This window comes from Pangasianodon hypophthalmus, chromosome 16, assembly GCF_027358585.1.
Source record: "Pangasianodon hypophthalmus isolate fPanHyp1 chromosome 16, fPanHyp1.pri, whole genome shotgun sequence".
NCBI classification, from domain to species: domain Eukaryota; kingdom Metazoa; phylum Chordata; class Actinopteri; order Siluriformes; family Pangasiidae; genus Pangasianodon; species Pangasianodon hypophthalmus.
The window spans coordinates 22,346,918-22,362,922 of record NC_069725.1 but is presented as its reverse complement, the minus strand read 5'-3'; the positions used below and the strand labels follow the sequence as shown (position 1 = coordinate 22,362,922).

Here is a 16,005-nt window from a genome sequence, read left to right as displayed (position 1 = left end):
AAGCTTTTGTTTTATACTGAATGTTATTAAGTTTCAATAGTAAAGCTTACTTACTTACTTAACTTACTTAAAATGGAAAAATTACCACTAACACAATTTGAACATTGAAAACATGTTTAGAAATCTGTATGAACACATTTGTTATCCTTGTGAAGAACCTCCACTGATATAATTATTAATGCAGCAAGGTAATGCCGTATCTAAACTTAGATCTAACCTTAACCTCAGCAACCAAAATGAGTAGACTTATTTACACAAGTAGATTTATTTATTTATTTAAATTTTATTAAAATTTATTTAAAGGCAGTTTTCCTCATGGGGACCAGCTAAATGTCCTCATAAAGTCAAAACTGTCAGATATTCCTCTGCTTGTGGGAACATTTGGTACCACACATAGAAACAAAAATGTGGCTAAGACACTGTCTCTCTCTGTGTGTGTGTGTGTGTGTGTGTGTGTGTGCACGTGTAACTAGATCACCCTGAATGTAATTCCTTTATGTGCGCCACTATTTTATTTTTCAAGGTTTCACATAACACACACATACAGAACACAGAGTCTCCGTTTCCCAAGAACAAAAGGAGAGCTCCAGCTCCGGCTAAGCCATCACCCCATGTTAACAGCATTGTCACAAACCTGTGTGACCTCTGTCCCTTTCCCAGAATGCTCAGCAGGAGGTCAGACAGGTAGAGGGGGGGTCGATGATAAAGGTGTTGACACCGAGCCTCTCAGTGAAGTTTCTTTAAAACCCCACACAAAGCCACACTGACGCTGGGGCACTTCTCGGACGGCCCACTGCTCTGCTTATATAAAACTTGGCTAGAGCTGCCTCTTCATCTGAGCGCATGTGTGCGTGTGTGTGTGTGTGTGTGTGTGTGTGTTCCAGTAGAGGCCATGGGCTTGGCCTGGATTATTTTCCACTGTGCCCTGACAATGCAGCCAGTCAAATTAGCGCTTACAAATTACTGCAGCTGAATCAACTGGCATGTAGACATGTACCCAACATCCTCAGCACATTTAGACATCAATGAAAGGTTCTAACATATAAATTATGTACTTTAAGAGTGCTTGATTGAGCGATAATCTGGCAAAAAAAATTGCAATTTACACAATTCCCCTTTTATCCTGTACGCCTTCGATCAGTAAAGACATGTTTCTTGTCTCAAGTTTGTTTCTAAGACTTTTGTAGCTAGATAGGGAACGTTTTAGCAATGACAATATTATATGAAAATACAACAACTACCCAGAAATTATTTTCCCCAAAGTGTTTTATTCCTCTTTTACCACAGCAGTTTGTCAACAATTACAATGTTTATTTATTAAAGAATGATGCATCCCTTTAATGTTGAAGAACGTCCCCGATCAAGTTAGTTTCTTTTATCGCTATAGCGGCTAATAAACAGTTGTTCCTTCATCAGCCTCTTTTTCTCTCTCAAAGTTAATAAGAGAAAAAACATGACTTCATGTTACCCACAAAGTGTAAACTCCTAAGTCCTGAGGACATGGCGGAAAACTAAATAAACCACTCAACACCACTTCAACAATTAAACGTTTTAATTTTTCAGCCTTACAAGTGTAGGTTGTTACTATAGAAATGTATTAGAACAATGTATTAGAATGAGTGCATTAATATAAACCTATGATTTGGATTAATTTATATCCAGCACTACTGTCAGAGCTGCTGTTATAGAAAATTAACCAACACCTTCTGACCCTTTAGAGTCAGGAATTCAATAATATACAAATCAGACTAGAAAAATGTCCTTCTAACATACAATTACAGCTTAAAACCTAGGACTTCACCTGGTTTATTATCAGTGTGTGACATACTTTTCTGTATTTTTCTAGACAGCAGTGTAATAAAGTGTCAGAAACTACATAAACATGTCTGTTTGAGATACTGAACAACGCACTGAGGTTTACAGTAGGAGTGTGTGTATGCTAAACCGGTAGCTATAGGCTTCCCAAACTGGTTAGCTCATTTAGCCGCCAGTCCAAATCTAAGAAAGCAAAAGTCAAGCACCAAATGTGTCATGGCTGATCAGACAAGTAATAAACACCCTTCAATAAGCCTTTCAGTATAATATCATAATGGATAATTTCCTGAAGTTTATTATAGCTCGATTCGAAATGAAGAGGTTTGCATTTTGTTATGACCGGATTTCTTGAACACAATTACAGGAAGAATGAGAGGAAGTAGAAGTGGAAGTCAATTGGGGACACTTCCTGTCCTGATTGCTGGGGTTTTATATATGAGGAAGGAATTGGGGGGAAAAAGAGAGAGAGAGAGATTGGGGGGGAGCCATACATACATACAAAGACAAAATTAAAAAAAGAAAGAAAAAAAGAGAGAGACACAGAGAGGCAAACTGACAGAAAAAGAGAGAGACATTATGTGTCGAGAGGTGGGGTGTTAAAACAGTGGATGAGCTACATCCTCTGAAGGCATCAGAAAAATCTCTCTCTGACACACACGCGCGCACACACAAACACAAACACACACACACACACACACACTTGTAAAAATACTTCCTCTCTCTTTCCCTCTTCATGTTTCCCTAATGTTGGGGGGGAAAAAAAAAGTCATTAATACCTAAAGACCACTTTCACTGAGCACGCGCACACACGCAGACGCACACAAACACACACACACACACACACAAACACACACAGCTGTAAACACAGCAGCATGCTCTCTCTTTGCTTCCTTCACACATTTACCAGCTCACACACTCTTTAACAGAGGAATAAAACACACACACACACACACACACAGCTGTAAACACAGCAGCATGTTCTCCTTTTGCTTCCTTCACACATCTACCAGCTCACACAAATTTTAACAGAGGAATAAAACACACACACACACACACACACACACACACACACACACACTTCTGTAAACACAGAAGAATGTTCTCCTTTTGCTTCATTCACACATTTACCAGCTCACACACCCTTTAACAGAGGAATAAAACACACAGACACACACACAGACACACACACAGACACACACACAGAGCACTCGGTCATCTTTTTCCACCAACAAGGTAGAGCCGGTCCTCCTTCATATAAAACCAAAAAAGAAATACATCATATACTCACTATTCAGCTAAGCCCACTGTTGCTAGGCAACTGGGAAATATGGATACTAAGCATAAGCTAGCTAATAACTGAGACTAACAATTTAGCTAGCTAGCACATAGGTGTTAAATCTTTAATTCAGACAAATATAAATGCACAGTGACCATGGAAACAAGAAGAAGCATCAACATTTACCTCAGATATATTGGAAAAAAACTCCATACAACTAGAATTACACCGTAGTTACACTTAGCACGAAGCTGTTAAGTCCGTAAATGCACAGTGGCCATAGAAAGAAGACCAAACCATCAGAAATATCAACATTTACCTCAGATATGTTTGTGCATTTTGAAGATAAGACTTTATGCAACGAAAATTATACTGTAGTTACACTTAGCACTAGCTGTATAGGTGTTCACGCAGCACACTGCCGGTAACTGTAATAGAGACAAATGTAAAAATGCTCAGTGACTGTGAAAATAAGACAAAACAAACGGAAACACCAACATTTACCTCAGATATGGTCATAAATTTCTAAAAAAAAAAAAAAAAAAAAAAAAATTTAATTACACCGTAGTACTTAGCACAACACTATTAAGTCTTTAAATGCAGAGTGATCATGGAAATGAGACAAAATCAGAAACATTGACATTTACCTCAGATATGTTAATAATTTCTAAGAAAGCCATATAACTAAAATTACACTGTAGTTACACTTAGCTGTTAAGTCTTTAATACAGACAAATGTAAATGCAGTTACCATGGAAACAGGACAAAATCATTGGAAACGTCAACATTTACGTAAATTGCTAATAAGAAGACTAAAATTACAGTGTAGCAACACTTAGCATTGATCGCTAAATGAAATTCCATGGAATCCATCATACTGTCAACATTGTGTCACAAAACACGCCTGAAAACTTCTGAAAGTTTTAAATACAACTGAGGCAATTATACTGTAAACACACAACTCTGTTAGCATGTAGCACAACCCATCGTATTAGCGGTGAATCAAGTAACTTGAGCAACTGAAATGATTCACTCCACAGCAATTTAAAAAAAAGACATGAACAATGTGGGAAGGTTTAACAAAAAGTAGTTAAATGAAGATACGATTAAGTGTTCTGAGGAAAAGGTAATCATTAATATCGTTAATAAAAAGTGCTAATGCTAAGACACTTTCCTCCGAGGAGTGCCACACTGATTAGCCAAATGCAATAAGAGAACAGTGCATAATTGTGTATGATTTGTCTATGACCCTGTCATTGTATTATGTATAGACAATGAAGTACTTGACTTGATTTGAATTGTAAAATATGCTGTAATAGCCAGATATAAAACTTGTTAAGCTTTAAAATTGTGGTTATTATTTGCATACAAAAGGAAACTCATTAGGAAACCAATCGGCTCTTAAACTGCTGGAAATGGCAGCACCGGTACCATTTCTGTGGAAAAAGGGGACCAGAGAGAGCTCCTTAGGCTGGAAATTGAAATAAGGGTTCTGCTTAAGCAGCTGAATCATCTCACACACACACACACACACACACACACACAAGGAAACTTTACTTTTGACCGTTACCAGGCAACCGGAACCCTGGCGAAAAAAAAAATAAAGCCATTGTGGTGGAGAAAAGCGTCGTAAATCCAGATCCGCAGAGGAATTCCAGCCCGGGGAAGGCCGAGGCATTCCCGACCCACACGGAGAGAGAATAAATGTACCCTAAGACGGGCCTCAGCCTGAAAACACTGCCGCAAATCATTCTGCTCTGCTGCAGATCCTGCACAGCTACAACACACACCAGAAGTGAACTGCAGCTTCTATCATAGTGAAGATGGGTCGCAAATCTGGACGTGGAACTGTACTTATTTTCTTTTAACCCTTTGTTCGTTCTTCCTTTTCACTCCTTTTGTTTTTAATTTTTCTAGTTTTGCTCTCCCTTGTATTCAGGCATCTTCCTAGCATTTTAGAACACTTAACAATATTAAGACAATACTGCAATCCAAAATAATGCGTTTAAACCTGAAACTTTTATGTTCAACTTTTTTTGTACACGATATATTTGACTTCACGAAATTAAGTATACAATGCACGAGTGTAACTCTAACAGTATCCTTAAGAATTAAAAATTTAATTCAAATGAACATGAAGCCATGTGATATTTGGGATTCTCTTCGGCAGCAATCACAGCTAGGCTTTTGAAATACGGTTACGCTACACGTGCACTTGCAAATTTTGTGGTCAAATTCCCGCGCACTGCCTCCTTCTGCTCACTGCTGGCGTGCACTTCTACGAGTTTGGTTCTAGATATTAATATGATAATGGAGTAAGGAATAAAACACTTGGGAGCATGCTGTTATGGGAAAATAATCAACGACAGGGTGGTGTGATGTGGACCAAAGTTAAGTGGAGTTACTGTTACCACTCCAATGTTACCAACGATGTTTTATTTATTAAAGAAGGACATATATATTTTTTTAGCAAGCTGTAGTTACATTTAAACACTGTGGAATGTCACCAGTCTCACTTTTTTCTCTCGCTTGGAGTAGATAAGCCAAAAATGCTGCTTGTCATGTTACAGAGAAACATGTCCTGAAGACTTTCCTGAGGCAGGAAACGAGCCATGCTGTGGCGCAAGTAAAGAACACCCACATGTTTTTGGAGCAACAAACAATTTGATCCACTGTTTGCCATTTCAGATTTGTCTTTAATATTATATAAAGGAACTGCAATGAAAGAAACTTAACATCGTCCCACTTAAACAATGTCTACGAAAAAAACTTTCATGAGGCGTCTCACAGTTTAGTTGTTTTCACTAACAAACAATGATTGCGTATGCTAACTTTGTTAATTTCAGCATTTAACTGACTTAGCTAACATTCACTAGCTAACTAACATTAACATTAGTTCATTCCCTATGTACAAAACAAGATCTAATTACGAGACTACAGCATATATTTAAGATCACTGTCATTTGTCTCATGTACAAACTTTTATTCCTTTTATATTTTCACAATTCTCCATTCACAGAGGCTATGAAGTCCACTCCTTCTGGATGTTTTGCAAAGTTTAACTAGAAGTTCTAATAGAAAAAGGAAAGAATCATGGAAGCTTGAATCAAAACATTATCAGGGCAGCTACTAAACATGCTAGGTTATTAACCTACATTTGTAAATGGATTTCTCATTCAGACTGGCAGGTTTTTGAAACTTTCACTCTCGTCCAGTGATCACACAAGGGACAGAAGTAGGTCTTTGTTAAGAAGCAAAAGGATATATGCAACGCTGCCTTGAAATTCAGCCAACAACCTTGTGTTACGCTGCCTTCAGAAATCTTAGCAACCATTATTGTGACATTATTATATTACAGATTACGGGCACACTCAGATACACTCCCTCCCTCTCTCTTATTCCTTCCTGCCTAGTAGCACGTTGTGCACACAAACACACAGGCCTCGAATACAGATGTAGAGCCGTCTCCCGACAGCGCTCCAATGCAAAAACACCATCGACCGTTTTCCAAAAAAAAAAGCTGACATTCTCTGCTCAGATATAAAACAAACTTCTAAGACAAAAAAAAGACCAGTTTTTAAGAACGCAACACACAAGGTCACCCACCTGATCGCCACTTGATGATGTCGCTAAACTCGTTGCTTGTTCCGCCCTCAGCTGCGTCCACCTGTGAAGCCGAGGTCGCCATGTTGAGGAGCGGGAGATGGAGCGCTCACTTTCCACAGTGAATCCTGAAAAACAATCATTTACATATATTCATATATTTATTCATTAATTCGGGAGATTCTTCTTCCCCAAATGACAAATGAGTCTAGGTTCAAGCCAAGCACAAAGACGTTACGTGCTGCAAGATTCAGTGTCCACTAACTGACCAGAAACAAAAGGAGCTGAAAAAAAAAAACCCAAAGATAACAAAATCTACGCACAACCATTTAGAGTAAATGCTGATACTTTGGATCGTTATAAACACAATATTTTCATCTGTGAGCTTGTTATGTCTAGAGGGTTTCCCCCAGTAAAACCTCAAAACCACAACTTATCAGCTGTCTCATCAAGGCTGACTGTAGTACCGGCAGAACACGCCGTACAGGGTGTGCTTGTATCGGAAACTAAACAGCGACATGGCTGTGGGATACGGCTCAACAGCACCTACATCTTGTATTTTTACCCAGTGTTTGTTATATGAGGCCTGTCTAGCATATAGGTACCTTTGTAGGTCGAAAATTATCAGTGATGTAACCAAGAATTAATTTCAGGTGAGATCAGGAAATATACATATATAATCACCATGTGATCTGTACAGTTACGAACAACCAATCCTGCCTCAGTGGTTGTGGTGGTTGATTCTCAGTACAGCTGTGGCCAACCACAAAACCACCCAAAAATATCCAGCTAACAACAGCTTGTGGTCAGTAAAAAAGGGTGAGGTGTGTATAGTGTACATCTACAATGTGCTCCAACAAGGTAGGCGTGTCTGAGAATAATAATTATTCTACAACAGACCTTGCAACAATGCAACACAAGCATTAACACTAAACTCAGCGTCAGCCTTGTGGGGGTCATGTGCTGTACTTCAAAACAGCCAGAGATGTTCTAACCACACCAGTGGATTACATCCACCAAAGCTGGAAGCTTTTCAAAGAATCATTAATGAGCGTGTGAGCAGGAAAATCCTGTCCCTGTAGCCTTAGTCGCAAGGATCACCAGGTCCCAGTGGCACTGTCAACAATGAACCACACCATGGAGGTGTGGTAGAGTTACACTTGTATGCAGACACACCAGAAGAATGCAGGTGTTGAGCATGACATCTGTTTAAAAATATTCATGAAAGCGTATAAGCCAGAGCGTCTAAGCCAGGAAAGCATCTAGGCAAGCCAGACTAGCGGACTTCTTGGGTCTGGAGCACCAATCATGTTTTTTGCCAAACTTTCAGCTGTTCTTTAAATCTTCTTCTTAAATCTCAAGAGCAAATGCTTCTCAAATGGAACACAGGAATAATGACATGGTTGGACTTATGTCACGGTTTCTTCACAGTGTATGATCAGACGTTCACCTCAATGCTGACTTTTTCAAATTACTGAATAAAATGCATTTATGTCTATTACCATCCTATTCCCACCAAGGTCCTTATTCAAGTAATTCTCATCCCTTTTGTGTCTGGCTGCAACTTCGCAACCCCCTCCCTCCAGACTCGCCCTAAATCTCACTACAGCAATCTCTGCTTTGTCGGCACAGGGACGTGACTGCACAGAAGAAAAAAAAAAAACACTTTTATGATTAATCCACCACTGTTATAACTGTGTTTCATTAATATCTCTGCTGCCAGTCCTAGCATATTTATAACGTTTAATACACAACGGTTATCAAAAGAATTTCAACAGAATTGCTGACAAGTACTAAACAAAACAACTAGCTATTTTTGCCTAAGCAGTGCAACACCCTGGCATGCTAGTTAAATTTTTTGGTTTTGGCTCAATGTGCCAACTTTCCTCACAACCGCACTCGCTAGTAGCTTTTAATAACATGATAAATAAAACATGATAAATAGACAACAACGTGATAGATACAACAATGTGATAAATACCGACAGTGTAAGAGATTTTATGGAAAAGTCATTATCATTCTCAAAAATACCTTTCTAAGAAAGAACAATAATTATTTGTTTACAAGGACATCCAAAGACACCTTTGTCTCTTTGAAACGTTTCATTAATTTTCACTGGCTTGTGTTTTGAAATGGTCAATTGATACAGTGATATTATTTTTAGACTATAAAACTGTAAAACCCTAGATACTACTTTGAACTACCTCCACACTACCAATAATATGCATCCTCAATATATCGAGATGTACTGATGATCAGTTGTACAGTATATGTCTAACTGAAAGTCTGGACTAACAGGAAAAGGAAAAACACTCACATTGCTGCAACTTCAGACCTCAAAAAACCGATACACTCGGCATCTTGACCTTTACACCTGTTTTGATCCACACTGAGCACTCCATTAAACCTTTAAAAGATTACTTGACGTTAGCAAGTGACCAGACGTCAGCCTGAGTAAGGCATCCGGGCTCCCAGCAGAACATCTAATCTGAAATGTTTGGAGAGGGATGGCAAGTTTTGATAGCAAGGACATGGAGCATGCTGGATCTTCTCCAAGAAAGGATAATCTTCAAGGGGGTGTCAAAACCTAACCAGATCGGCATGCAGGTTTAAAGAAATGACGCAAATGTCTAACTTTAAATTTGTGCAAGGAAAGTTTAGCACCTATTACGGCAGTTCCCTCACCACCACTGAGCTAAACTGCATTGTGGAGTAGGTCTCAGGGGAATAAAGGTGCAGCCCTAGGCAACACTGACGAGCCCACTGAATATTACATGACACACACACACACACACACACACACACACACACACTTTTGTTTGTCCTGTTCCTACAGACCACATTTGTCAAACTCAAGTCCCTGGGGGTTCACAAGGTTTCACAGATCCGTGTTTAACCTCTGTCTCTCCTAACACACCAAATCCCAAGCTAACTGATAAGTTGAATCAGGTGTGTTAAGCCAAGGCACTACATGTAGCAATTACTATTTTATTCACACCACTTAGAGTGATTTTACAAAGTTTTGCATTTAAAACACATGTTCTCCAAACTGTAGTAGCAATAAAAGTCAAAACTCAACAGTAAAATGTTAATTTCTCTGTTTTTGTCCGCTCGCAACCACCGCATTATCTGAACCTTAGCTACGTGGAAGAAGAAGCTCCGCCCACTTCACAATCACATCATGTCATGGACTGCCTTCAAATCCACCTCGGAAGTTTGTGCGTACGAGTTCAGAGGTCGTGATTATGATGTGACGTGGTGTGTGTTCAAGTTGTTTTGGTCAGGAAAAAATGGACGGCGTGATTAGCTAGGCTATACCTCATCTACACGAGTGCACAAAATGCGTACAAAAGAAAAGCTACAAAACTATACAAACTACAACTGTACTGAACAGTTTACATGCAAATTTATTGTCTGCTGCAGCTCATATTTGCGGACGCCATGGCTTTTTGTTATTTACACACTCCTAACTTGGGGCTCATTCGTAATTACGACAACGCTGTGGGGTTCAAGTGCGCTTACTTCGTAATTACGATATTTGCAACAGGATGTGAAGGCAGCAATATATCGTCAAAAAACTTGTTTTCTGGTAGCTTGTTGATTTATGGGTCATTATTATGTATCTCAGTTTCCCTTATATATCTTATAAATCACTTTTTAGAACTGCTGTTCTCAAAATAGGATAAAAAAAAAATCTCAATAATATCTGTTTATGAGCTGAAATTTGTTCTTCGTTTTGTTCATTTCTATCCCTATTTAAAAGCTGATTACAGACGAATATTCTCAAAACGTTGATAATTGTATGAGAAGTCGTCTGACACCCCGTCTTGACTCCACCCCGACGACTGTTTCCTAGAGTTGATTTGGCACTAGATGAGATTGCATAAGTGACATTCACTTTTGCACCTGAGGACAAAATATTGCAAGCATATCAGATTTTCTTTAGCAGAGGTTCTCATACTTTTTAATCACTGTAGCAAAACTCACTGATCCCATCAGTACAGATTTTTCACAAACAAAATAAAACCAGGTATAATATTTAATGAGAATAATTACACTTTGGCTATTTATTGGAGCCAGAGAGTTTTATTTCTGAGCTTTCCACCCATAGAACCCATTAAAACAGATTCCAGTCGACTTTATTTAGAGTAATGAAGTTAAAAATTCCCGAACCTCCTCTAGCCGTACGTCACGGTTCCATCTGGGTTCCTCACTTTGAGAACCGTGGTTCTTTAGGACTTAGCTGTCTCATTGTGCAAGATACACAAGATCCAGTCAATGGAGTTCAGTGGAAAAAGTCAATAGAGAACTCAGTGGCTTGGAGGAAAGAAGCTCCAGAACTTGAGAACTTTGCATTGCTTGTATACTGGATTTAATTCATTCATCTGCACAGGAGATGCTCTAATTAAGAACTCTTAATCATTACTTTAAAGGTTAATCTAAAGGATACTAGTGAAGTAAGGAATGCACAATGGCCTAAAATACTCCCTCTTACCTCTGCAGAGTCTCAGTGTGAGTTGGGTGAAGTCTCAGAGACTCAGTGTGGAAATAAAACCCGCACATTTAGGCTCGATATTCCGCCCGTGCGCGTGAGGCCATGTCCACAGCTCGCGCGTCCTCCACTTCTCTTAGCACTCTTTTCCACAAGTGGGTTTGTGTTTTTGTTTTTGTTTTGTTTTGGACATAAAAAAAAAAAAAAGAAAACAAACAAAACCGCACGCGCACACGGATCCAAAGCGGAGCTCGAGTCAGCTTTTAAAGCGCCTCCCAACAACAAGCCGACTGACGTCCCCGGTGAGTCCCCGGCGGTGATCCGAACAACTTCTGGATTTTACTTTCCTCGCAAATGATTAACACACACCGTACAGCTGGGAGAGGCGGCGTGCCGAACTTTGTTCCCAGCGCGCGCACCCGCCCCTCCGCGTCTCCGCGCGCGCCGCCCCATTCAGGAACTTCCTCCGGCGGAGAGGAAAAAAAAAAAAAAAAAAACATGGCGCGAGCGCGGTCACGGAGCCACAGGGAGCGTGCGCGTGCACGTGAGCGACCGGATCACAGCTCAATACTACTACTACTAATAATGATAATAATAATATAAAATTAAAACAGATACATGTGAAATTTAATAAATATCATAAAAACTAATTAAACATTTGATATTTAATTACATTTTTAATTTTATTACAATTTATTAATAACAGTGATGAAATAAAAATCCAATGAATATGGACCATGGGCCATCATCACATCTGAGATTTATTTTGGATTAACTGTTACTGCTTTGAGAAATAAAAATTAAAAATAATAATAATAATAATAAAAGTTCAAATAAAATAAGAAGAATGTAGTTTTGTGTTGGGATAAAATCACTGACTGGTTTGGAAAAACAGCATGAACAAATACAATATACTTGCTATATAGTGTGTGTGTGTGTGTGTATAATGATATATAAATAAAATATATTTATATTTATATATATTTATTTTTACATCAATATATATATATATATATATATATATATATATATATATATATATATATATATATATATATATATATATATATATATATATACATATGTGTGTGTGTGTGTGGTGATGTAAAAAAAAATGAAACCAAGATAAATCATGTCAGAACTTTTTCCACCCCTAATGTGAAATTACAAGTATAAAAATTAAATAAAAAACAATCAGAAACAGGAAAAATTTTTAAAAATTAAAAAAGTTACAATAAGCTGGTTGCACAAGTGTGCAAACCCTTTTACAGTTGGAGATATGGCTGTGTTCAGAATGAACCAATTACATTCAATCTCATGTACAAAAGTAATTATCATACAGTTGTCTTCAATGAACTTATTCTGATTAACCCCAAATAAAGACCAGCTGTTTCTGTAGGATTTTCTTCTCATCTTCTTGGTTTCGTCTGACTCCTGATGCCATGGTCCTCAAAGAGCTTACAAAACATGCACTTGCTGAAAGATATCGATCAGGAAAGGGGTATAAAAGAATTTCCAAAACATTAGATGTACATGGAACACAGTGAAGGCCATCATCAACAAGTGGAGAAAATGGAGCACCACGTGACATCACCAAGAACATGACGTCGCTCCAAAAATTAAAAGACAAAAACCCACCAGGGAGGCTGCCAAGAGATCTACGGCAACATTAAAGGAGCTGCAGGGATATCTGACAAGTACTGATTACTCTCTGCACGTGACAACAATCTCTCGTATTCTTCACGTCTGGGCTATGGGGTCGGAATATGAAATTTAAGGGTCTTCACTTGGCTAGCTAGATAGTTGGCCCGCTAGCTAACTTGCTAGTGCGTACCAATTCCTGAGAACACTTTGTACTTTGCTTCAAGAATAGCTAAAATTCTCTACCAATTCACAAATCGCATCTTGACAATCACAAAGAAAAGACATTGTGCTCAATCAGCGTAAGACAATGTTTACAGTCGCTCCACTATTCCACCATCGTGCTGTTAGATGGCACTGAGACTGCCAGGAGCGAATCAAGTGATTGGGAAGTTCGTAGGAAATCCCCAGATATCTGATTATAAACGCTGATAACCGATTATAAACGTATTGTATAACAGCGCGGTTAAATTCTCGGATCTGATTGGTCAGACGGCGTGAATTATTTCTGTATAACAGGACGGCTCAGAGAGGAGTTCCGGCTGTAACTTATTTGAATGATATTTTTACGTTGATGTGCTTCTAATATGTTACTGTTTCTATAGCAACAGCTTATGCACATAACCACATAATCCTGTTTCATGCTCAGGAGTGAAAGCACTGTAAGATGCTCTGATTTTGCAGCACACGTTAGCCCTGTGGCTTGATGACCTGTGCTCTTCCTGCCATGTTGCCTGACTTTGTTCAGGTTGAATCCTGTCTCAAAGACATACACAAACATGCGCGGGGTGTCTCTCGCCTCCGGCTTCATCGCAGTCCGCAGCTACAGCGCCTTGCATAAGTATTCACCCCCTTGAACTTTTCCACATTTTGTAGTGGAATTGAAATGGTCTTCATTGGGATTTTTATTATTGATTTACACTATATGCCTAACGTTTGAAGATGCACAATTTGTGTGTGAGTGTGTGTGTGTGTGTTGGTTGCATAAATATCCAACCCATTCTTATATCTGATACAACTAGTTACCAGAACTAATACAGGGCTTTCACAGAAATGTGGGTGAATATTTAGGTACTTGCTACTTTTATGCTTTTTATTTGTAAATAATTTGATAAACTTCATAATTTCACCACATAATTTCAATATTATGTGGTATTTCATGTACATGCATGGCATATAATCCTAATTAAGTCCATTTCAGTTCCTACAAATTGTGGAAAGGTTTTAGGGGTGTGAATACTTATACAAGACACTATAGTTCCAAGAAAACCCAAACAGGAGAGTGCAGTCCAAATACGAAAAATATTAAGAGTCCATCTTGATGAAAGGAAAAACGTTAATGTAAGGCCTCACCCATACATACTGAAATCTCAGATTGTACTAGTGGTACAATAAAAAAAAATAAAAGAAAAAATACACAAAATGACAGAATCCATGGATAACTATGTCAGTAGGTGTATGTGATGTGTTGTTTATTACTCACACACTTGTTCTGATACATAATGATGTTCATGGTCTACAATAAATGCACAAAGTTAAGATGTCTTCATCTTCCCCATCCTTTGCGCACTCCTCTTTCCTTCACCAACGACACATCCAAACACCTGGCCATGTTCTCATCTCCATCTAACACTTACCTCACGTCTTGCGTCCATATCACTGGAAACTCATGGCACTTGTCGTATCACCGCAGCAACTTTATCATAAACTTGCTGGAATCACACACCACACAGGAAATTTGACTTGTACAAATACAGTGTTCACTATAGACAATGTTTTGGATGCATTTTAGTGCATAAAAAATACATGTTGAAATAAGAAATGCAATCAATTGTTTTAATGTTTAGGAATGTTTAGGGATTTAGGCTGTAAGAGCTAAACATGACCGACAGGGGGCGATGTGTGAATGTAAAATAAATGCATGTGTGCAAATGTGAGTTTTGTTTTTTTTTTTTTTAAATAATAATACTTATACTCTTAATTCGTTCTGTTCGCCTCATTGTAGCATGTAGAAACAAGCAAAGTAAAACAGAACAAAGAAATGACAATGTTTTAAATTAAAAACAAGTCATTACCAGGAGTGGGGTTCGAACCCACGCGGACATATGTCCATTGGATCTTAAGTCCAACGCCTTAACCACTCGGCCATCCTGGTAAGTTACCAGGTAACGCAGTTTCACATCTATCTCCGCTGCAAATAGTGCTCTCATAAATTTCCCTTGGTATTTCTTCATATATAAATCTTCGTTGCCATTTTAATTTCTTTACCAATCCGTTCAAATACAAGGCTACTAGCTAAACACGCTAACTGCTAGCATACTCTACATGTTAACCCTAAACACCCGGCTAAACTAGCTAAGATGCTAAAAAATGTAATGTTAGCTTATTTACATGACTACAAAACTACATTTAACGTTGATAACAAACCTAATTTAATAATGATAATAATAAAAAGCTAGTGGTGTGATTTTAAACCTCTCTATAGATTATAAATAAAAGTTCAATATCGATTTCTATACTAGCTCGAACGTTTTCGTAGCGGGTGAATTACAAATGGCTGCCTGATTCCTAACTTTGTACACTACAAAGTACGCGAAATAGTGGGTTTTACGTCATATCTAGTGCACTATGTATCCTGTGTGGAGCGATTTAGGATTCCGCCTCGAGTTGCCTTGGTTTCCTTTCAAGTTTAGGTTTAAAATCAGAAGTCTTGTTAATTGAATTAAAATGGTTAATCTATAAATAATAATAATAATAATAATAATAATAATAATAATAATAATAATAATGGTAAGTCTAGTGTATAATTGCAGTTAAATTACAAGTTATGAAACACTAAATACACAATAAATCCTTCATCTATACACTGACTATGACCTGGAACTGCAGTTTAAATCTGACTACTCAAATGTCAATCTAAAACCTATAAATATATAAACCTAAATTATACTAATAAACATATAATCCTGAAGAGGCTGACATACAAACCACAGAGAAATACCTGAAGGCCTGTCTGACAGACACACCAGCCTTTACCTGCTTTTAAATGCGCTCAGAGGTATCCAGAAGTTTCCAGAAACATCCAGAAGTTATCAGACTGTGTAAGTGCTGACTGCATGTACTGTAGGCACGAAAACCTGTATTCTCACATACTTTTGTTGTTGTATTTGTTGTGTAG

General features: G+C 38.2%; 1 protein-coding gene and 1 non-coding gene across 4 annotated transcripts in view; both read right to left on the bottom strand.

Annotated features, from left to right (window-relative positions):
- utrn (utrophin) overlaps window positions 1-11,608 on the bottom strand; it is a 196,603-nt gene extending 184,995 nt beyond the window's left edge. For 2 of the 3 annotated variants that reach the window (XM_053240645.1, XM_053240649.1), the window contains exons 1-2: window positions 11,190-11,607; window positions 6,698-6,822 (exon numbers count right to left, since the gene is read on the bottom strand). In XM_053240645.1, the coding sequence (XP_053096620.1) occupies window positions 6,698-6,779 (82 nt within the window). In that variant the 5' untranslated portion in view covers window positions 6,780-6,822; window positions 11,190-11,607. Of the gene's footprint in view, window positions 1-6,697; window positions 6,823-11,189 lie in introns of all 3 variants that reach the window. The other variant, XM_053240647.1, reaches the window with a different exon arrangement.
- Window positions 11,609-14,899: 3,291 nt separating this feature from the next.
- On the bottom strand, window positions 14,900-14,982 carry trnal-uaa (transfer RNA leucine (anticodon UAA)). The gene has a single exon. It is a non-coding gene; the product is annotated as a tRNA-Leu (tRNA).
- Window positions 14,983-16,005: the final 1,023 nt, after the last annotated feature.